Source organism: Sinocyclocheilus anshuiensis, unplaced genomic scaffold, assembly GCF_001515605.1.
Source record: "Sinocyclocheilus anshuiensis isolate Anshui unplaced genomic scaffold, SAMN03320099.WGS_v1.1 scaffold491, whole genome shotgun sequence".
Taxonomy (NCBI): domain Eukaryota; kingdom Metazoa; phylum Chordata; class Actinopteri; order Cypriniformes; family Cyprinidae; genus Sinocyclocheilus; species Sinocyclocheilus anshuiensis.
In genome coordinates this window covers 813,805-834,287 of record NW_015551041.1, presented here as the reverse complement: position 1 = coordinate 834,287, position 20,483 = coordinate 813,805, and the positions used below count along the sequence as shown (strand labels likewise).

At 37.6% G+C, this 20,483-nt stretch overlaps 4 protein-coding genes across 9 annotated transcripts in view; 2 read left to right on the top strand and 2 right to left on the bottom strand.

Moving 5' to 3' along the window:
- The window catches only part of LOC107661465 (ELKS/Rab6-interacting/CAST family member 1-like), a 35,021-nt gene extending 33,208 nt beyond the window's left edge, over positions 1–1,813 (top strand). For all 5 annotated transcript variants that reach the window (XM_016451066.1, XM_016451067.1, XM_016451063.1 and 2 more), the window contains one exon: positions 1,013–1,813. The gene's annotated coding sequence lies outside the window, so the exon portion shown is untranslated. The remainder of the gene's footprint in view (positions 1–1,012) is intronic.
- A 4,011-nt stretch (positions 1,814–5,824) lies between these two features.
- On the top strand, positions 5,825–12,231 carry LOC107661460 (uncharacterized). The gene is made up of 2 exons (XM_016451050.1): positions 5,825–9,748; positions 10,812–12,231. The coding sequence occupies exons 1-2, from the start codon at positions 5,908–5,910 to the stop codon at positions 11,513–11,515; spliced, it is 4,545 nt and encodes a 1,514-aa protein (XP_016306536.1). The 5' UTR covers positions 5,825–5,907; the 3' UTR covers positions 11,516–12,231.
- A 582-nt stretch (positions 12,232–12,813) lies between these two features.
- On the bottom strand, positions 12,814–14,247 carry LOC107661463 (transmembrane protein 60-like). The gene is made up of 2 exons (XM_016451056.1): positions 14,115–14,247; positions 12,814–13,329 (listed from the first exon to the last, which is right to left on the bottom strand). Exon 2 carries the CDS (start codon positions 13,290–13,292, stop codon positions 12,888–12,890), a length of 405 nt encoding a protein of 134 aa, XP_016306542.1. The 5' UTR covers positions 13,293–13,329; positions 14,115–14,247; the 3' UTR covers positions 12,814–12,887.
- Positions 14,248–19,151: 4,904 nt separating this feature from the next.
- LOC107661462 (mitochondrial inner membrane protease subunit 2-like) overlaps positions 19,152–20,483 on the bottom strand; it is a 94,337-nt gene continuing 93,005 nt past the window's right edge. Inside the window, exons 6-7 of one of the 2 annotated variants that reach the window (XM_016451053.1) lie at positions 19,703–19,830; positions 19,432–19,499 (exon numbers count right to left, since the gene is read on the bottom strand). In XM_016451053.1, the coding sequence (XP_016306539.1) occupies positions 19,714–19,830 (117 nt within the window). In that variant the 3' untranslated portion in view covers positions 19,432–19,499; positions 19,703–19,713. Of the gene's footprint in view, positions 19,500–19,702; positions 19,831–20,483 lie in introns of both variants that reach the window. The other variant, XM_016451052.1, reaches the window with a different exon arrangement.

Sequence of the window (20,483 nt, the reverse complement as noted above, 5' to 3'; positions counted from 1 at the left end):
TTGTAAATACAACTTAACCACTGATTTCTAGTTGTGTCCTCTTTTGGAAGGCCAAACAAAGTTGTTTTGCTTTTACAACGAAACGCAGCGTCACACACGGCGGGCTTGAGTGAGCGGCAGCCGGTGGATTCGACGAAGTAAAATTAACACAGTATGAGTGAGGTTGGACAATGTCTATGATAACATACAGTATTGAGCCATAAAATTACATGGTTTACAGTTCAGATACAGGTTTTCACAAAAACAAAAATCTTATACAACAGCATTTCAGCCTTTAGACCATTATTATGAAAAGGGATAAATCAAGCATGTCAATTATTATGTCAATTTAAAACGTATAAATATTACTGTCTTAATTGTTTAGATTTTTAGAAGGCACATTAACTTCTTTCTCATTTACAACTCTATGTGTTTGCTGCGTAAAAACATAGGAACGTAAGAACGGCAGAAATATAGTGCTTTCCCCGGTAAGCACAGTACACAAAGCAGCGCTACGCTCATAAACGCTACTTCATCAGGCATTATAGGAAAGATTGAATGAAAATGCAACTTTTCTGGATACATTTTGGTAGCCCGACTGGAAAACACAATAGCCCCGGGACGTCGGGCTAGCGATTTTGCGAGCCCTGTATATATACAGTATATATATATATATATATATATAAACTAACGCAATAAAAAAATGTCAGTTGAATCATCCCCAACCTGCACACAAAAACCATAATAATAAATTCAACCAAATATTATTCTAATATTATGATTTTGTTTAAATATTATTTGATATTACAAATATCAGGCAGATCTTTTGTAATAAATGTGATTAATTAATCATCATTACATGTAATTAATGCCAATTATTAGAATTTTTAATCACTTGACGGCCCTAAAATCTATTCCATTGTCATTATTTTAAACAATATTTACACTTAAGTTCAAATGTTTAATTACAAGTATTAAATCATTTTCTGCAAATGATTTGATTTACATATGTGTCAGTCTTTTTGGGTTTTAGTGGGAGCCTGGGATGGTGAGTCAGTGTGGAGCTGCAGTTCCCTGGACCCTGCTTTGGACCTCCAGAACCAAACTGGCCATGATCGAACCCTCCAGCTCCACTCCAACCTCCACTGTCTCTCTGGCCTCACTTCTCACCTGAACTAAACCGGAGCCCTCTAAGAGCCTGTAACAGTCTGTAGTCTTAATACTGGTGCAGCATTGAAAATATGCAGTGTTAGTTGAGTCGTGAATGCAATTTTAATTTCGTTCTCTTGATATGTCATAATGGTTGCGTAAATACAGATTTAGAATGTTAACCTGATCAATGGGTGGTGCTATATAAACATAACTGAATGCCAAACTGTTGTTAAACAATTAAAAAAAAAAGTGTTATGCTACTTAAACTGCACTCAGCATTAAGACTACCAGACCTTTGATCTATTCTGTGTTTAGGTAGCGTCTTGCACTGGTTATACTTCATTGGATGACCCTTCCCCTTTACCAAAAACGTATAGGACACCTTCAAGAGCATGACATAAACATTTATAGATAGTTATGTCTATTTGTCACACCTGACGCTTCGTCAGTGGAAAAAAAATCAGGTTCTGTACATCCTTTAATTCAAATTAACAGCTGCTACAAGTAATAGACATAAAATATATATGAAAAGAGTTTGCATTGCTCATGAAGCAATCCACCGAGGGGTGTGTGCAAGAAATTGCAGTTCTCGCTTAATGAGACTATAGTTGTTTTCTAGCAGCTCTTAGACAGGACATTGTAGGCTCCCAAATATCTTCATATCATGTCCAGATTCTGAGAGCGCATTGCTGGTTTTATGTGCTCTCATAAATGTGGATATCATTGTGTCTCTCTCTCTCTCTCAAAGTGGAATTTTTTATGTTGCATTTGTGGCCTATTGTCTTCGTGTATTAAAACTACAATTAAAAAATGAATAGTCCACAAAAAAAGAAAAGAAAATTAAAACGAGATGATAAAATCAGACAAAAGACACGGGTATGGGTGTTCTGAATTTGTATAAATGTGTATGTATATAAATATGTATTATCAGTGTTTTCACTCTCTGAAGTTTTCATTTACTGTTTGTGTGGGGATATACAGTTTGCCATTTGGGAAAATATAAATGCAAATGTAAACTGCGGAGCGGTATTCTGGAGTCTGGACCAATTAAATTTCACAGTGGGCGTGGCTACCACAACTTTTTCGGGAGAAAAAAACGTATTCTGGAAAAAAAGACTCAAAAATCTAGCTGCCTGCTACGTTTACAAAAATAGCTCTGGACCAATGAAATTTCACAGTGGGCGTGGCTAACAACTTTTTCAGGAGGAAAAAAAACTTTCTGGAAAAAAAAAACACTAAAAAGTCTAGCCGTCCACGTTTACCAAAATAGCTCTGGACCAATGAAATTTCACAGTGGGCGTGGCTAACAACTTTTTCAGGAGGAAAAAAAACTTTCTGGAAAAAAAAAACACTAAAAAGTCTAGCCGTCCACGTTTACCAAAATAGCTCTGGACCAATGAAATTTCACAGTGGGCGTGGCTAACAACTTTTTCAGGAGGAAAAAACACCTTTTCTGGAAAAAAAAAACACTAAAAAGTCTAGCCGTCCACATTTACCAAAATAGCTCTGACCAATGAAATTTCACAGTGGGCGTGGCTAACAACTTTTTCAAGAGAAGAAAAAAAACCCCCTCAAAAATCTAGCTATCCAGTTTACAAAAATAGCTACGGACCAATGAAATCTCATAGTGGGCGTGGCTAACAAAACTTTTTCAGTTTTATTTACAAGCAAACTAACAAACATTCTCAAAAATCTAGCGGCCCGATTTACAAAATAGCTTTAAATGCTTTATTTTGAGATTTCATGTTATATATTTTGCAGCAGTGGCCATTTTTCCTTTCAGCTGAAATGCAATAGAAAAGAAATTTTGAAATTTGTATGCACTATTCTCTACATGTGACACAATCTATACTCTGTGTCCCAAGTTAAAAAAAGTCAGTTTGGCAGAATAACTTTGCAGCGTTTTATGTTTGCAGCTTTGCATGTTTTAAATCACAGCTGACTTAAGGCAGACTGTATGTCATGTTTTATTAATCTGCAACTTCAAAAAAATCAGCTACACAATTATTTTCACACACCCTGTCGTTACAACTGCTACAGATCAGTTTCTGACCTCTAAAGGAATAGTGTGCCCAAAAATTTAAATTGTGTCATTTTGACTTTTTCCACTATCCTGTGGTCTCTCATACTGCACGTCTGACACCATTACTGATTCCGAAATTTGATTTGGCATATTTATTACATTACAATTAGAGTAATTTAAGACGTTCGTGCATTGAGTTGAAACCCTGCACAAATTAACAATCAAACTGTTTAAATTAAAGCCAAGAAACTCATCACTGAGAAACAAAAGCCTGAAGTCAAGACGTCGCCCGTTTCATTGCATGCAACAATGAGAGGAATCTGCAAGCATTAGCCAATGGTTTAACGAAGTCAAGGCTTTTGTAATGCAAACAAGCAGTCTTGACGTTATCTGTTGTTGATGCTCTGTAACCATCAACTCCAGATGTCTCCTCTCCAGTTTGAAAATCTGGATAAAAGCAGCCAACTCGCTTGCATTGGGTTTCCCACAGATTTGCCTCATTAGTGTTATATAACTGTTAGGAAAGAGTCTGAGTGCACTTGTCTGTTCTTTTATCACAATTACATAATAACCACTACCACATCACGCAAATGTGTTGGAATAGCGGTCGCTAATGTGGTACTCAAACCCAACCGGTGGGTCAAATGTTTCTGTGAGATGGTTTATGGAAAAATCTCAGTGTTTACACAGACAACAACACCGATGGGCTGAACCATCCCAGAGGATTTCAGACTGTGACATCATAAGGGCACCACACAATAATAGTCCTGTCCATAAATGGTAAGTCTTTTCTGATTAGTGGTAATAAAACTGGGAGTTGGCTTGTAATACAACCACTGCTGAGCGCTATAAAAAATTGTGAAGTCAGTACTTTAAAGACAATCAATTCTGTTTGGACACAGGTTGACATTGTAAACATTGGTTAAGGGATTTTCTTGATATTAAAGACACTTGGACGTAACGTTTGCCACTCTTGCTTAACGCTTGGACTACTATGACTCCATTGTTTATATGGTTGTTACAACATTTCTCGTAATGACATTTTCAGTTTGATGTGGGGTCGCCAGATCTCATCAACATTTGAGTTGTCCATTGTCCATTACCCAAATCCTCTAAAGACAATTTAGTCAGCTAAATTGGCCAACATGGTAATGCTTCTGGGCAGCTATTTGTACAGTAGTCATCATCTTGAATGGGAAAGAGCAATAGCTCAGAATATGTGTCACAATTACATTTTATATAAGACAATATCATAATCACTATATAAACACCACAATCACGCACTCCTGTCCAGATGGGATTAGACTTCTTAGAGGATGTCTGAGTTAGCTGAAAAACAGTCATTTGTTTCATACTTGTTAGAGGTTTTGTGAGAAAAATACCTTTAATTCAAAGTATGTTGCAGAAACACAAAAATAACTTCGTACCGTCTGAATATGCCTTGTCGCCTTTTAGCGTTACATCTCTGAATCTTCTGTGGCTTGTGTGCATATGTCTATGTGTGTGGGGCATGCTGCTTTATTGGCAGGATGTTGGGAAGCTGCTGCCATCATGATTCTTGCACATATGCATATCTGCACATGTGAGAAAGGAAATGACATATGCATTGTGTTCTAGATTAAAGATTGATTGTAAGTGTGATGGTTTTGATTAAAAGTCAGGGTCAGCTAACACAAATGACTTTGACAAATCATATTGTGCTTCTCAGTTCTGATGCCCTTAAAAAGGTTAAAATAATGTAAATATATATGATAAGCAATGTGCATGCTGTTTCACTGTATATACATAAAATAGCAGGTATTGCAACTTGTGAATTCTTAATAATTTTATGAGATTGCAAAAACCAATGAATGAATGATTGAATGAATGAAATAAAATAAAAACCCTGAAAACAAAAATGTACAACCCAAACCTAAACCCTTAACCCATGACTGTAATAAAAAAAACCTGACCAGTAAAACCTAACCTCTTGTTTGCATGATCTAAATTTTAAAATATTGTATAATTTTGCCATCTCCTATGAATTATTACCAGTTGTCATGACAGTGTGTTCGGTATTGCAAGAAAATATGCAATCAAATGTTTTAAACAATAAATAAAAATAAGAGTAATTGTTTTATGGACACCACTGGAAAACAAACTATGCTTAAAACAAAGACATGTTGGCTGTTGATTGCAACTCTACAAAAAAAAAAATCATTAAGTCTTTTTGTCTTAAGTATTTTGTCCTTAAAACATAAATTTAACTGAGATAAGATATTAATGCTGTATCTTTTATTCAATGCATCTTACTGCACTAGCGGATTTTATTTCTTGTTTTTAAACTCGCTTTCACTGCCAGTACAGTAAGACAAAATAAAATATACATTCTCTATTCTCTATAGCATGTATTATGCAATGTTAAATGCTATCTTGCTTTAAGAATTTTTAGAAATTGAAACTGGGGAAACAACATCATCAACAACAAAAGACTAATTAATCTCAGGTTTTAATGTGTATATGCACAGTGTGGTCAATCACTACATACTAATGAACAAAGAAGGCACAGTAATGTGCTAAATATTATTGAAATATTGAGTATATTCTGTGCTGACTGTTCTGATAGGAGGCTGTTACACTCCTCTGTTGAGAGTCATCACAGAGTATCGCCCCTCTCATACTTCTATAAAGGGAGGTGGTCCTTCAGTCTCTCCTGATTCTTCTCTCTCACACACTCTTCGACACATTGAACAGACCTGCTCACCATACAGGACATGATGTGGCTTGCTGTGTTTTACATATGGGGAAGCCTGTTAGCATTTTCTGTGTGTCACATCTGCCTAGAGACCTCAGAGGACATTGCTTCATGGGTAACGCTGAAGCCCCTGGGGCACTGCGGGGACGAGGAGAACTTGTGCCCTTATCAACTCACCATCCCTCCCCTCTCCATCCAGCTTCCCAGGCCTTTTAGGGAGCTGGAGAAAATGGCCAAAGAGCTGCAGGACCTAAAGGAAGTTGTTAACCAGCTAAGGAGGGACTGCCAAGAATGTAAAGACAGACATAGTATCCAGAGAAGTGGACAGAAAGAATACGGCGAGGAAAAGGAAAGAAGACCTCAAATTCCAAGGCATAACATCAGCATCAAGGAGACACAAAGTCATAGAAGTCATAGTGGAGAACAAGTGGTCCAGCTCTTAACTTCAACCTTACTGCAAGGAGATACATCAGAAAGTGAGGGAACCATCAAGGATGGCGTGAAGAGGCTTGATCATTCCATTTTGGAAAGTCAGGAATGGAACATTGCCCCAAGGAGTTTTCCAAACCAAGGCACCACAGATCAGAGGTCTGAGATGAGCAGAGAAGTAAAAATATTTAACCCCTCACTTGACGAGACACCTGAGGACATATCCAAGGTCAAACCGGTGCTCTTACCTATACCTGAGGAGTCAGAGAGGGAACTGAAGTCTAAGCAAAGTGAATTAATAGACCCGTCCTTTCCTAGAAAAAAGGATGCCATACAATCCTCAACCCATGGGAAACAGCAGCCAAACATTCTCAGAGATGGACATGTAAAGAACATCAGTGGCATCCTGACGGCGAGAAGAAGAGTGCAGGAGGTGCCTGATTCGAATGGATTAAGCAGCATTTCAAGGGATGCTAACACTAAGATAATGGATTTAAACACATCAGCTGGGAACAGAAGGGCTGTAAAGTTTCCTGGAGTAGGTGGATCACTGAGGCCAAAGGGATCCTACATAAACAGTAGAGTTGTCAAGGTTACCAATGAAGACAGACTGAAGAACCCTGCTTTGGTGAGGATCCACAATCTACAATCCGGAGACATGACGGTCAAGCCTGAGCCAGAAGAGGCTGGATTTTCCCCAGTGAGAAGTGGCGTTATGCGGGTCAAGGAAACAAGTCCTCGTTCAGCAAACACAAAACCTGGTGCAATTACTGGGCTAACCCTATCAACAGATGACCAAAACAATCAAGACATCAGTAGGGTTTCTGGTCCCAGAACAGATGACGGACATGTCCTGAACGTTGCAAGCCAAGTAGCTAAAATTATGGAGGACAATTCAAGAAAAGTAAACAAGACTGTGATTACAAGACTCCCAACAAATCTGAGGAAAGAAAACCAGGGTGATCTGAGTCACATAGCCACAAATAAGTCAATCTCTAGTGTTATGAACCAAGCTGAACAGCCAAAGATGATTAAAGAGGAAAAAAGGCACATGGGACTGAGTGAAAGTCTGGTAGTTATTAGTAGTGAGGAAGAGACTAGCTCCAATTTGAATAGAGAGGACTTGACTTTCCTAGGAAGACCGGTGGAAAATGAAAAATATCTAAATCCAATTACAGAAACTAATAACAGACAAACTGATTTCAAAATTTTGGATAAGGCTGACAACACTTTCAATGAAAGGCGAGTTTTGGTGGGAAAGACCAATCCACAATCTGGGGACATGACGGTCAAGCCTGAGCCAGAAGAGACTGGATTTTCCCCAGCAAGGAGTGGCGTTATGCGGGTCAAGGAAACAAGTCCTCGTATAGCAAACACAAAACCTGGGGCAATCAGCGGACCGACCCTGTCAACAGATGATCAAAACAAACACACATCAGACATCAGTAGGTTTTCTGGTCCCAGAACAGATGTCGGACATGGCTTGAAAGATGCAAGCCAAGTAACTAAAGTTAGGGAGGACAATTTGCGAAAAGTAGACAAGTCTGGGATTATAAGACTTCCAACAAAACTGAGAAAAGAAAACCAAGGTGATGTGAGTCACATAGCCACAAATAAGTCAATCTCTACTATTATGAACCAAGGCGAACAGCCAAACATGGTCAAAGAGGAAAAAAGGCACATGGGACTGAGTGAAAGTCTGGTAGTTATTAGTAGTGAGGAAGAGATTAGCTCCAAAGTGGATAGAGAAGACTTGACTTTCCCAGGAATACAGGTGGAAAATGTAAAATATCTAAATCCAATTACAGAAACAAATAACAGACAAATTGTTTCCACAATTTTGGACAAGGCTGACAGCACTTTTAATGAAAGGACAGTTAATCCACTGTCTCCAGATCTTAAAGATCAGATGCAGCCAGGAACGTTCATTGAAGGGGCAAATGAGCATATCGGGGTCAACTCACTGAGTGCAGGCACTATGAAGAAGGACTTACCAAGCCACGGTAAAGCCACCCTGCCGGAAAAAGATCTGGTGAAGCCCACCTTTGTCCCAACTGCAAAGAGTAAATTGACTGATAGTACAGTGAGTATGACCAGTAGGGTTCAATCACAAGTAGTAGGCCAGGGGACAAGGAGAATTTCAGTAACTCCGCTCAAAGTTCCAGCTGGAGAGGGACCGTTTCAGAACAGCAGGAAAAACATCAGCAAGATACGTGGAGTAAGCCAAGACAACAAAAGGTATGTGATGCCAAACCCATTAAGACACCCCGATAGACATCCAACAACTGTGATTTCACAGAGAGTCAACAAACTAAGACAACTTAATGTGATGGACAACATGTCAGCAAACAAAAGTGTTGGGGTACATTCAAAGCTGTCAATTCCAGTCAGAAATACCAATATTGCCAGGAAAAATGGCTCTGGAATTATAAGACCAAGCTATATAAGGAGGTCAAACTTTCAAACTGAGCCAAACACAACCAGAGACTTCAAGACAAAGGTAAGCACAGTGACTCAATTCTCCAGTCCCACTGGTGCAACAGAACAAGAACAAACAGAAGAAATCAAACCCATTCCGCTGGTAATGAGGTCAAATGTATTGGACAATAAATGGTTAAAAAACAACAGTACAGAGTCACAATCACAACCAGAGTCTCAAAATTCCAGTAACGTACAAGATTTGGATAAGGTTCAACAAAGTAAGAACCAACTTAGAGACAACAGTGAGACTGGGAGTACAGAGGATCCTAACAATCTGCAAAGCGGAGCCTGGAATTCACCTACTGGTGGGAAAGAAAGCAAGATTTTTAATTTGGGAACTGATGATACCAGCAATCAACAACCATTTGAGGTGGACAAGATCAGCAGTGGAAAGAAAGGACCAACTGCACCAACCTTAAAGAAAGAGTCATCTAAGGAACCAGGAACAAATCTATTTACCACCTCGACAGTCTCTTTTATGGACACAAACCATAAAGACAGCTCAAAAAATATTAATAAAGTGACAAATACACATGTTGAAATGGCTAAAAACGATAGTTGGGAAACACCCATAAGCTTTGAAAGTATTGGAGCAACAAGAGAACTGGAACTTATTAAATTTAATAAAGACAGAGTGGAAGAAAACTCTGGGGTGATATTATCTAACCCAAACAGTGCGGACACTGCCCAAGGGTACAGTGGAGAGAGGTACACAGATCCAGTTGTTTTGGAAACGCTTACAAATGTTGAAGAAATTAAAGGCTCAAAGCTTTTCTCACTCAGCCCCGAGGACACTGCTGAGGGGTTTAAATCGCATGCAGTCAGTGATGAGGTGACAGGGAGAGAGCAAGTAAAGAACAAGATCCACAGCACCTGTGACAGTGATTGTAATACTACGTCAACCCAACAGTCTACAGCCCAGACCAGGCCCCCAGTGGACTCTGGAAGAGGTGAGGAATTTTCTTACACAACCCACGTAAATGTTTATTTTTAAGAAACAAGTTGAAGGAGTATTTACTCTTAATTCACACTGTAAAAAGCCCTCCAGTGTTTAGAGTATGGCAGCAGTGCATGTTTATTTGACACAAAGCTTACAGTACAGTGGGATAAGTCAGTTTGACTCTTTGTATAGATTATACCCAAGGTTTTAGCAGAGTGCAAACAGGGACAAATGTCTAAAAATAACTACAGGTACAATCTACCCAGATAATCATTCCCAGGAAATAATATAATATGAACGTATCCGTTTAACACATGTTCTGTGACCCCGCACTTTATCTTGATAGTGTGATAGAATTCCATAACAAGGATAAGTGGATATAGATTCTCATCTGAGTAGCAGATGTTGTGGTTTTTGTGAAGAGGACCAGCTGTAGTCCTCTTCTTTTGTCTGATATATCAGGATGTGGTGTCTTTGTTGAGCTTGAGGGAAGGCTCAAAGGCAAAGTCTTTTTTGCAATGCATAATTAATGCACGCAGAAGTTCAGTACCATTCCATGCCTAGTGCTAAATTTACTTTTCCGGTGAATGGAGTCTGAAATTTGGCCCAATGTAAACTCTTGAAACCGTGGATAAATAAAATCCAGGTGGTCCAAATGTCTATGTATAAAACAGCTTTTGCATATCTTCTAAACGAAACCTTAAGTATAGTCTGTTGAATGCAGCTTCGTTGTTTGGGTCTAACAACAAAGACGGATAGAAAACAATTTCAGTGCATCATCTTGCTCTGCATTCGTTTACAAATTCATAAGATCCAGATTTTCAGCTGAACGTTTATTTTTTCAATTTCAACCCAATTGAATTTATTTGTATTGGGCTTTCCACAATAAATATGGTTTCAAAGTAGCTTTACAAATAAAAGTGCCTTAAAGCTTCTCTAGTTGAAAGATAACAATGGCAAAGAAATGCTCCTTAAGATGTTTAAGCATGCAGATTTAGGCTGTTTATACATTGTAAATGCATTTTTCATAAACAAAGAATGAGGTAACCTAAAACAGTTTTTATTGACCACAGAAAAAGGACCTGCACAAGACTGCGCTGATTACATTACGAAATCCCGAAGGAATGGTGTATATGGAGTAACGCCGCAGCCAAAGAGCAGCATGTTTCCTGTTTTCTGTGACATGGAGTCTTCTGGTGGGGGCTGGACTTTGATACAGCATCGCTTTGATGGCAGCACAAGTTTCAATCGCACATGGGACGAGTACAAGAATGGATTTGGTAAACTAATAGGGGAGTTTTGGCTTGGCAATGACAAGATTCACTTGTTGACAAAGGCGAAGAACATATCATTGCGAATAGAAATCGAAGACTTTGAGGGTATCAAAGAATATGCTCATTATGACCACTTCTATGTGGCCAATGAAAGCCAACAATACCGCCTGTCCATTGGTGGTTACTCCGGTACAGCTGGTAATGCCATGCAGTTTAGTAAGAATTACAATCACGACCAGAAGCTCTTTACCACTCCGGACAGAGACAATGACCAGTATCCCTCTGGAAACTGCGGGGCCTATTACAGCTCAGGCTGGTGGTTTGATGCATGCATGTCTGCAAACCTAAATGGGAGATATTATCAATCAAAGTACAAAGGGGTACGTAATGGGATATTTTGGGGTACGTGGCACAACATTACAATGGAATATTACCCAACCAATGACAGACAATCTTTTAAGACTGTTAAAATGATGATTAGACCTAAAAACTATGCTAAGTAATATTATACCCACCAATTCTAAAACTTACCAACAAAAATTAAGCTCTCTTTTGAAGTTAGATGGTACAAAAAAGGCAAGTGCCTTAAGTATATTGCTACTCGTGTTTATTGCTTTAATAGAAAATATCAGTGTGGTGTCAGAACTTGAATAAACATTGATAAATGTTTCTGTATCTATGTTGTTGTTGTTTTTTTGAGCTGTACACATATGCATTAGTAGAATACATAGAATACACAACTGAGCCTCTTGTGTTGCTTTGAATATGCTGAATTGCATAAGACATGAAACCATGCTATTTACAGATTCAGCTATTATCTTGTATTTTTTTAACTTACAAACACTAAAATGTCTGTAAGTCTGGGCCAATCCATGACTACTACGTTTACATGGATATTTGCAGAATTTCAGATGCCAATTTTTTTTAATACAAATAAAAGCATCTGTAATTTTCTATTATTTTCATTGTACATTGTAGGAATTTAGAATTAACACTAAGTGTTATTTTCAAACATTGCTTGTATGTACACCCCAAAAAGACAGACGACTCTTTCTAAGAGGAAATGTCAATTTCAGTTAAAAAGGAGGATCATAATTTAATTACTTAAAATTAACTAATGAATAAATTACTATATTTCTTCTAGAAATACATATTTTACTCCCCGCAGAATTGTAACTCCTTTTCTGCATGATCTTGGAAACATTTTAAAATATAATAACTGTGCACTTACTGAACATACTTGTCATAAAGAAAATAAATATGTATCTTTTAATTACAAGGATGCTGTTATTACTTTTTATTATTATTATTTACAGACTCTGCACAAGAGAAAATTAAAATTGCATTTTGTAAACATGTATTACGTAAATTCTGCAATGCAAAACATAAGTGCATGTAAAGAAACACAGATTCATAAATATACACCATTATTGTAGAACGCATGTCTTTTCAGTAAGCAAACCATGTTGTGTTACAGTACTGGTTGAACAAACAGTGTGTATGCAGCACGTTAACGGTTATTTTTCAAATGTCCATTATGTTATGCTGCTAATGATCTCAGTGGTTTCACTAAAATGCAATAAATATTCTGAGCAACATTCACAATCAGTCACCTGAGTGGAAACTCACCACTGAGCCTAAATACGTAACCCTCCCTGCATCACTGTGAACATGAAACGTAGGCTATTCAGCATAGTCACTCTTGAGCCTGAAAGAAACAAGCAATTCCTGATAAAGAGCTCGAAACAGCTGTACATTCTTATTGTCCATTATATATTCCCTTTTTAATAAATAACATCTACTTTCAAGATGATTTTATTCCTGAAGAATACAGTAAAGACTTCTGCTGGCTTTCAAAGAATACCGTTCATATGTTCAGTCTCTTCTGAAGTGGAAAACGTTGTAGCCCAGTTCGGCCATAGCTCCGATGAGCAGTGCCCACAGAGGGACGCAAACCGAGCTCACCAAGATGTCCATTAGGCCTTCTAATTTGGCACAGAGCGTCAGACAAAATGCCAGTTTAAGCAGCATGGCCACGAGGTACCACACGCGCTTCTTCAAGTTCTCCGCCCCGTTGCGAGGGTCGAAGCCCGGCTTGCAGCGGCCTGCCATTTTGACAATGAGCATGAGGAGGAGAATAAGATCAAAGGTCCAGACAGGAAGGAAGATGAGGAACCAGCTCCAAAAGATCTTCCCGTCCAACTTCAGGACCAGCATAATAAGGAATATAAGTGTGAAGATCCATGTCAGGAGGACTCTTTGAGCAAGAGACATGTTCATTTGAAACGCTGGCCTAAGGGCACAGCATTAAGTTGATCTGAAAGAGACAAAACATTTATCATTGGAAGTATGAGTGCAATTTACATTCAGTCAATATCATCTAGTGGATTTCATGCTGCTTTTAAAGCAAAAGAGGGACATTTCAAGTAGTAAGATGTTATTAAATTAATAGTAATATAGCTAATTACATTTAAAAGATAATAGTATAAATAATTAATATTAGTACTAATAGATTACACAATTAACAATCTTTTAATATATATATATATATATATATATATATATATATAAAAAAATATATAAAATAATATACATATATTTTTAAATCAGTTTTTCATTGGATGTTACGTTGATAATATAAGCTGTATTAACGTAAACTGCATTATTTACTAGGCTAAATAGTAGCATATTTACTATGAGCCGTTTGAGATGATATGCATATTCATAAAAGGCTAAAGCTTAGTTTTAATATTAGTTGAAAATTAAATCATTAATTTTAACATCTTAACATACTGCAATGGCCGATTTGTTCAAATGTAAACTGTTTTAGTTACAGCAAGTGCCTCTACATTTATTTAACGACCCATCAAGCTGTATTTAACGTGCAAGACACACAAATGTTCGGTCTCAATAACAAACGAACATTTCTTTTATTTATCCATATTTTATCTTGACTGTTCCATCAAGACACATCCTTAAAATGAAGGAGCTATTCATTACTAGCACAACACTAGCATATAATGTTACAGACCGGACTGATTTATGTGTTTATGAAGGCAAACCGACGGGAAGCGGGGAAAACACATCGACGGAAACGCTTACCGATAATGACGACAACCCGGCTGGCCTACTAGTGAGAGGGTTAAATGATTAAAGCCGATGTCCCCTTTCTGGACTGTGTGTATTTGAACACTGGCGTTTTCAAAACAACTTCTCTTGAAGGACCAAGTTGATATACGCGCAGCGCTATCTACCGGACTGGAGGACGCGCATTAAACAGCCGGGCGAATTCAGTTCAATTCTATTTAATTGTACATTGCTCCAAAGAATTTAAGATTAATTGTGCCTTACACGGTCAGATATCTATACACGTTTATTTATAATAATTAAGATAGCTTTCATTTTAAATTTTAATTTAAAAAAGCTGTAATAAAAGCTTTCGCGAGTGGGACATTTCTTTTAATTTCTCCGTTTGTGGTCTGAAATATAAAGAAGCGCATATGGCATAGAACAACACAAGGGGTGAGTACATGATGACTTCATTTTCATTTTTGAGTGAACTATCCTTTTTAGCTGGCATGTCCATCTGGTAGCTAAGGTGTTCTGCCAGCTTTTAATATCATGTTCCTTCCAAAAAAGAAAACAAAAACAGGATTAAGCAGGAGAGTGGTAAAAAAAATGAAATGGTTTGAAATGTAAGAATGTTACTAAAAACACCCTTGATATATTTATTTAGCCTCAAGATGGCGCTGTTCCATTATGTTGAGCTTTAGGTGGCATTGCTAGCAAACAGCTTCTTATAGTGAGGCTCTAAAGACGAATCTGCCGTTAAAAGAATATACATGACTCATTATCCCAATATTTTGCTTCAATGTTGCCTACATTTACACCTCTGTAAAAGCAACGTTTGTCATTTCTCTTGCACTTTAATTGCCATGAAAGTACAGAAGTTTCTCACCCTCGATCGGGATGAAAGAAAACTTTTCAGATTTCTCTCAGGTTGATTCCACACCCGAGATAACCATCAGAATCCACTAATTTGCAATATACTATTACAATTACCTGTTTTCTAAAATAGCCTTTAGGATCCAGACAAGAAGGTGCAGGGTGCATTGATAGCACACAAAAAGCCACATCCATGCTGAATCAGTTAATGAGCTTATTACCCTTTGCAAATGTCCTGTTGTGGCTGCCATTACTGAGGCCTTAAGGGGGTGTCAGCACAAAAACCAGGTAATAATACAGCGGCTTCTTTGCTCCATGTTGCTTATCAGTGAAACCACACAACTGCAAGCTGCCTTGAGGCCCTGAGCTGAGGACGCTGTTTTAATTGGGTCAGTCTGATTCTGCAGCCTGTTGCCACCACATGACTGAATAGAGAGAGCTTTTTATGAGGATGCACAAGGTGTTTCAGACTGCACACACACCTGGAACGGTCTGCTGCTCCATTATGAAGATTTACCACAGTTCTTGCAGAGTAAAATAGTTATAGTAGGATCATAGTCAGTGTCGGGGGTAGTAATGCATTATAAGTAACACAAGTTACGCAATCAGATTACTTTAACACATTACTTTTATATCTGAGTTACTTTTTCAAATAACTAATGCCAGAATGTTTCCCATGTATTGACTGGCAGCTCTCCTGTCCTCATGTTGAGAGAAATCGGGAGTAAGTGCAGAGACTTTATGAGCACTGTGTAAACATGATGGTTATTATAGTTCTAGACTAAATGTCAACATACATTTACTTATCTCACTTGCACAAAAACAGATTTAGGTTCTCTCAGAATGAATTAAAACAGTAGGCTATAAATGCAAACTCAGAATATGACACAAACCTGCAATAACTAAATGTTAGGCTAAATAACACAATTATCTGTTATGTAAACATTTTATTAATCAATGTCTTTGCTGCTGACCTTTGATAATCCAATTCAACCATACTAATAAGCAAATATGACTTTAGACAACATATCATTTGTGCTTCTTTTTTTATTTCTGAAGAGAGAAAAACGAAGCCAAGTCAGATGAGAAAAAGTAATGCAAAAGTAATGTAACATTACTTTCCATAAAAAGTAACTAAAAGTAATGTTACTTTTTTAGGGAGTAACGCAATTGCTTTTAAAAGTAAAATTCCCCAAAACTGATCATATAGTAACCACAGGTAAAACCACTATACTAGTTACATTGATCTAATCTATAACTAGATTCAATGTAAATGAATCCCTTTCTCAGATAATGCCATAATATATTTGCTAATGAAACATTTTTGCTATTATCACTGCTAAAAACAAGTTGCGCTGCTTCATATTTTTAAGGAAACCATGATACATTTTCCATATTTTTTCATGAATAGAAAGTTCAAAAGAAAGGCATTTATTTGAAATATTTTTTGCAACATGTCTTTACTGTTACTTTGGTGAATTTAATGCATCCTTGCTGAAGTATTATTTTTATTATTTTTTAATAGTAATATCACAGTTTCCACAGAACTATTAAGCAACACAACTGTTTTCAACAGTCTTACCTGGTTTTAAGAACTGTTATCATTTTAAAATTACATCATGCGGTGACACTGAGGGCTGAGAAAAGATTATCCTTATCTGGCCTTTGCATAATTTGTTCCTTCAATCGGACACAACTTTATGCATTGACTTTGAATATGAATATTTCAAATTAAGGTAACAATAGAGTCTTTTATATTCCTGTGCCAAGCACAGCTGCACAGTAAATATTAAAAATATTCCCTGTAGTACTGTGTCCCTGTGCCTCACATATAACTGAGCTTTGTGGCTTTGTCTATTTTTGAGCATATTTTGGTGACAAATATATATATATAATAAAACCAATTTGGCATTCTAACCTGAACATATGGCATGACAAAATTCAATATCTACGAAATGGGAATTTAAAGGGACAGTTCACCCCAAAATAAAAAATCTTTATTTACTCACCCTCATGTCGTTCCAAACCTGTATGATTTGAATTCTTCTGTGGAACACTATATATATTTCAAAGTAAACAAGCTGTTCTATTTTTATACAATGAAAGTGATTAGGGACTACTGCTGTCCATGTCCCCATCCACCTTAATCTTAAGAAAAATAATGTTTAATCTTCATTTTTCTTTAGATTTAAAGGGATAGTTCACCCAAAATGGAAACCTTCATGTCGTTCCAAATCAGCAAGGCTGATTAATTTGTGTTCGTCTTTGGAACACAAATGAAGATATTTTTGATTAAATCCGAGAGCTTTCTGACCCTCCATAGACAGCAACGCAACTGACACGTTCAAGACCCAGAAAGGTAGTAAGGACACTGTTAGAATAGTCCATGTGGCATCAGTGGTTCAACCATAATTTTATGAAGCTACTAGAATACTTTCTGTGTGCAAAGAAAACAAAAATAACGACTTTCTTCAACAGTTTCTTCTCTTCCAAGTTCCGAGTTGACTGGAATGCAACATAACCCCATTGAAACATAAAAAACACATGATGAACTACATGCGAGTATCTCCAGCACAAAACAGCTTCATGCTAAAGATACACAATTCAGCTTGCATTTACATCAACATCCGAAGTGCACATCTCTGTGATTCTGTAAGGTAAATTCAATTTGTGGGCTTCAATTTCCTCTTGTGGGTATGTAATGTGGTTGTCATGTTCAATGAGAAATTGCTTCCCCTCTGAATAGCTTTGTGGGAACTGAAATAGGCTGCTATGACATGCTCGTTCCCCGTGTCTTTCTAGAGAAGATTAAAAGCTTGATATCGAAATCATGCTTCGTCACCAATGCAAGACATCTTATTTACTCCGAATGGGAAGCGAATGCAGAGTTTCAGACATGAAAAACACGTTCCTGTCGTACACACGCACGCACCGTTTCAAATCAAGGATCTTCAGGCCCTGCTTGGCTGCGGCTCCATTATCTCCAGTATCCTAAGATTTGTGCCTATTCCCCGGCATACTTTAGCCCTAGGGCTGTCTGTGTTGATTTATGTTTGACAGCCATTGAACTCATCACAGCTGTGGCCTGTGGCCACTCACCTGTGGCCACTCACATTAAATCCTATCGAGTTTAGTCTTGCATGATGTTCGACCCCCTCAAGGAAGCCCGTCTTAGAGCAATCGGAAAATTCATAGCTATAGCATTTAAGCACAAATCTATCTTAGGCAGCATGAGATCAATATACAATTGCAGCCATTTGTGCTTTCACATTGGATTTGTGCATATGAAAATACTATGAATGGATGTACCAGATATGACATTGAGAAGAACATAAGCAAAAGCTTCATTTGACTTGAATGTATTGGCATTAACTGGAAGTTGTAAATAGCTGCCATATAAAGACTGACCACTCCAAGAATGAATTTATGTGTGAATTTAAAGTAACAGTACACCCCAAAATAAACATGTGATGTGATCACCCTCAGGCCATCCAAGATGTAAGTGAGTTTGTTTCTTCATCGCAACAGATTTAGCATTACATCACTTGCTCACCAATGGATCCTCTGCAGTGAATGGGTGCCGTCAGAATGAGAGTCCAAACAGCTGATAAAAACATCACAATATTACACAAGTTATCCACATGACTCCAGTCCATCAACTAAAATCTTGTGAAATAAAAAGCTGTGTTTGTAATAAATAATCCATAATTAAATCATTTTAACTTTAAACTGTTGCTTCTGTGCTTGATCTGTGCATCGTTCTCTCCTGATTCAGACGAGACGACTTTAAAGCAATATTATGGATTGAGGACATATTTGTTTATTACAAACATGCATCTTTTTTGTGTGGATTACTTGCAGTTTATTGTGATGTTTTAATCAGCTGTTTGGAGACTCATTCTGACGGCACCCATTCACTGCAGAGAATCCATTGGTGAGCACATGATGTAATGTGTTGTAATTTCTCTAAATCTATTCTAAATCTTGGCTTGAGTGAGTAAATTTCTGGGTAAACTATTCTTATAAGACATTTTCAAAGCTCACAACAGTCATTAGCTTACTTATGAGTCGAAAATCTTAGGAGAACCAATTAAAAAGTCACCTTGCCAAATAATTCATTTGGCAGATAACTGTGATTTATTATGTGATTTATTAATAAAAACTAAAAAGAGTATAATAGAGTAGAGCCATCTGGCCACTGAACTGACATCGACCTGACAAAAGGGTCAAGAATACAACTGACAATAATCGCCTTAACTATGGCTAAAAACCAGAAAGTCTTTCTTGGGCTCTGATTTGGCCCACAAGGATTCAACAAGAACATTTCTATAGTCCATAACACACGATTTACATTTACTGTACATGAGGGTTAAAATGGTTGTTTAACTGTCCTTCATTTCAGTCATCATAACCGTCCTCTGTTGCTCCATCCCAGTTTAACAGCTGTCTTCGTTCTGGAGGGACAGACGGCTCAATCCGCTGCCAGCGACTGGGCGGCCAGATGATGTGAGATGCCCGACCATGAACAAGACCCCGAGAAACCTGTGGAGATCAGAATCATCAAGCTTCTGCTTATAAACTACCATGAAACGCTTTATAAAGTCAAACAAAACGGTCTATTTCTTAAGGAGAAAGTAGCTTTTGATAGACTGTCGTTTAACAAAGAGCAACTAAAACAAGAATTACATGCTTTTCTCATCCAGTGAATACAAAGCAATATATCTCTAGCTAGAAGAGAAATGGACCTCGTTGCTTTTTACAGCCAGAAGGACATGGGAGAGAATCCAACAAGCTCCCAAAAACCCTGATTTGGAGGGTTCTGTAAATATCTGCGGGGTTTGGAGGGACTTGAAGGGGTGATAAATGTACTCACCTGCAGAGGAAGATATAGACTTCACAAATCTTTGGGTTTAACAGCATGACAAGACCACAATATTAGTCTGAAATACTATAGAGAAGCTCTGAGAAGAACCTTACTGGGTCCATTTAGAATCACTGATATACCATTATAAATTTTGTTAATATTTTCAATGAGATTTTATTTTGAATTTGTATTTTATTCTGTTTTCGTTATAATTTTTAAAATGTTATTTATTTATTAAATAACATGAAATAAATGTTATTTTTATTTCATTTTGGAATGTCATTTTTATTCGTTTTTTTAATATTAATATGAATAATATTAATAAAATATTAATAAAAGTTTTTTTATTACATTTTAGTTAACTGAATATTTGGGTTGAACTGTTCTGGAACAGTGTTGTAAATACAACTTAACCACTGATTTCTAGTTGTGTACTGTTTTGGAAGGCCAAACAAAGTAGTTTCATTTCACAACGAAACACACGGCGGGCTAGAGTGAGCAGAGGCGGGCTGGGCTTGAGAACGGCGCGGCCGGCGGATTCGTCGAAGGAGCGTCCGGTGGGCTTGCGGCAACCACATGTGATGACCGCGGGCTGGACTCCGCTTCTTCCACGGTGAAAGCCGATCCGGTGATCCACAGCGCGAAGTTGATGTATTTTCTCA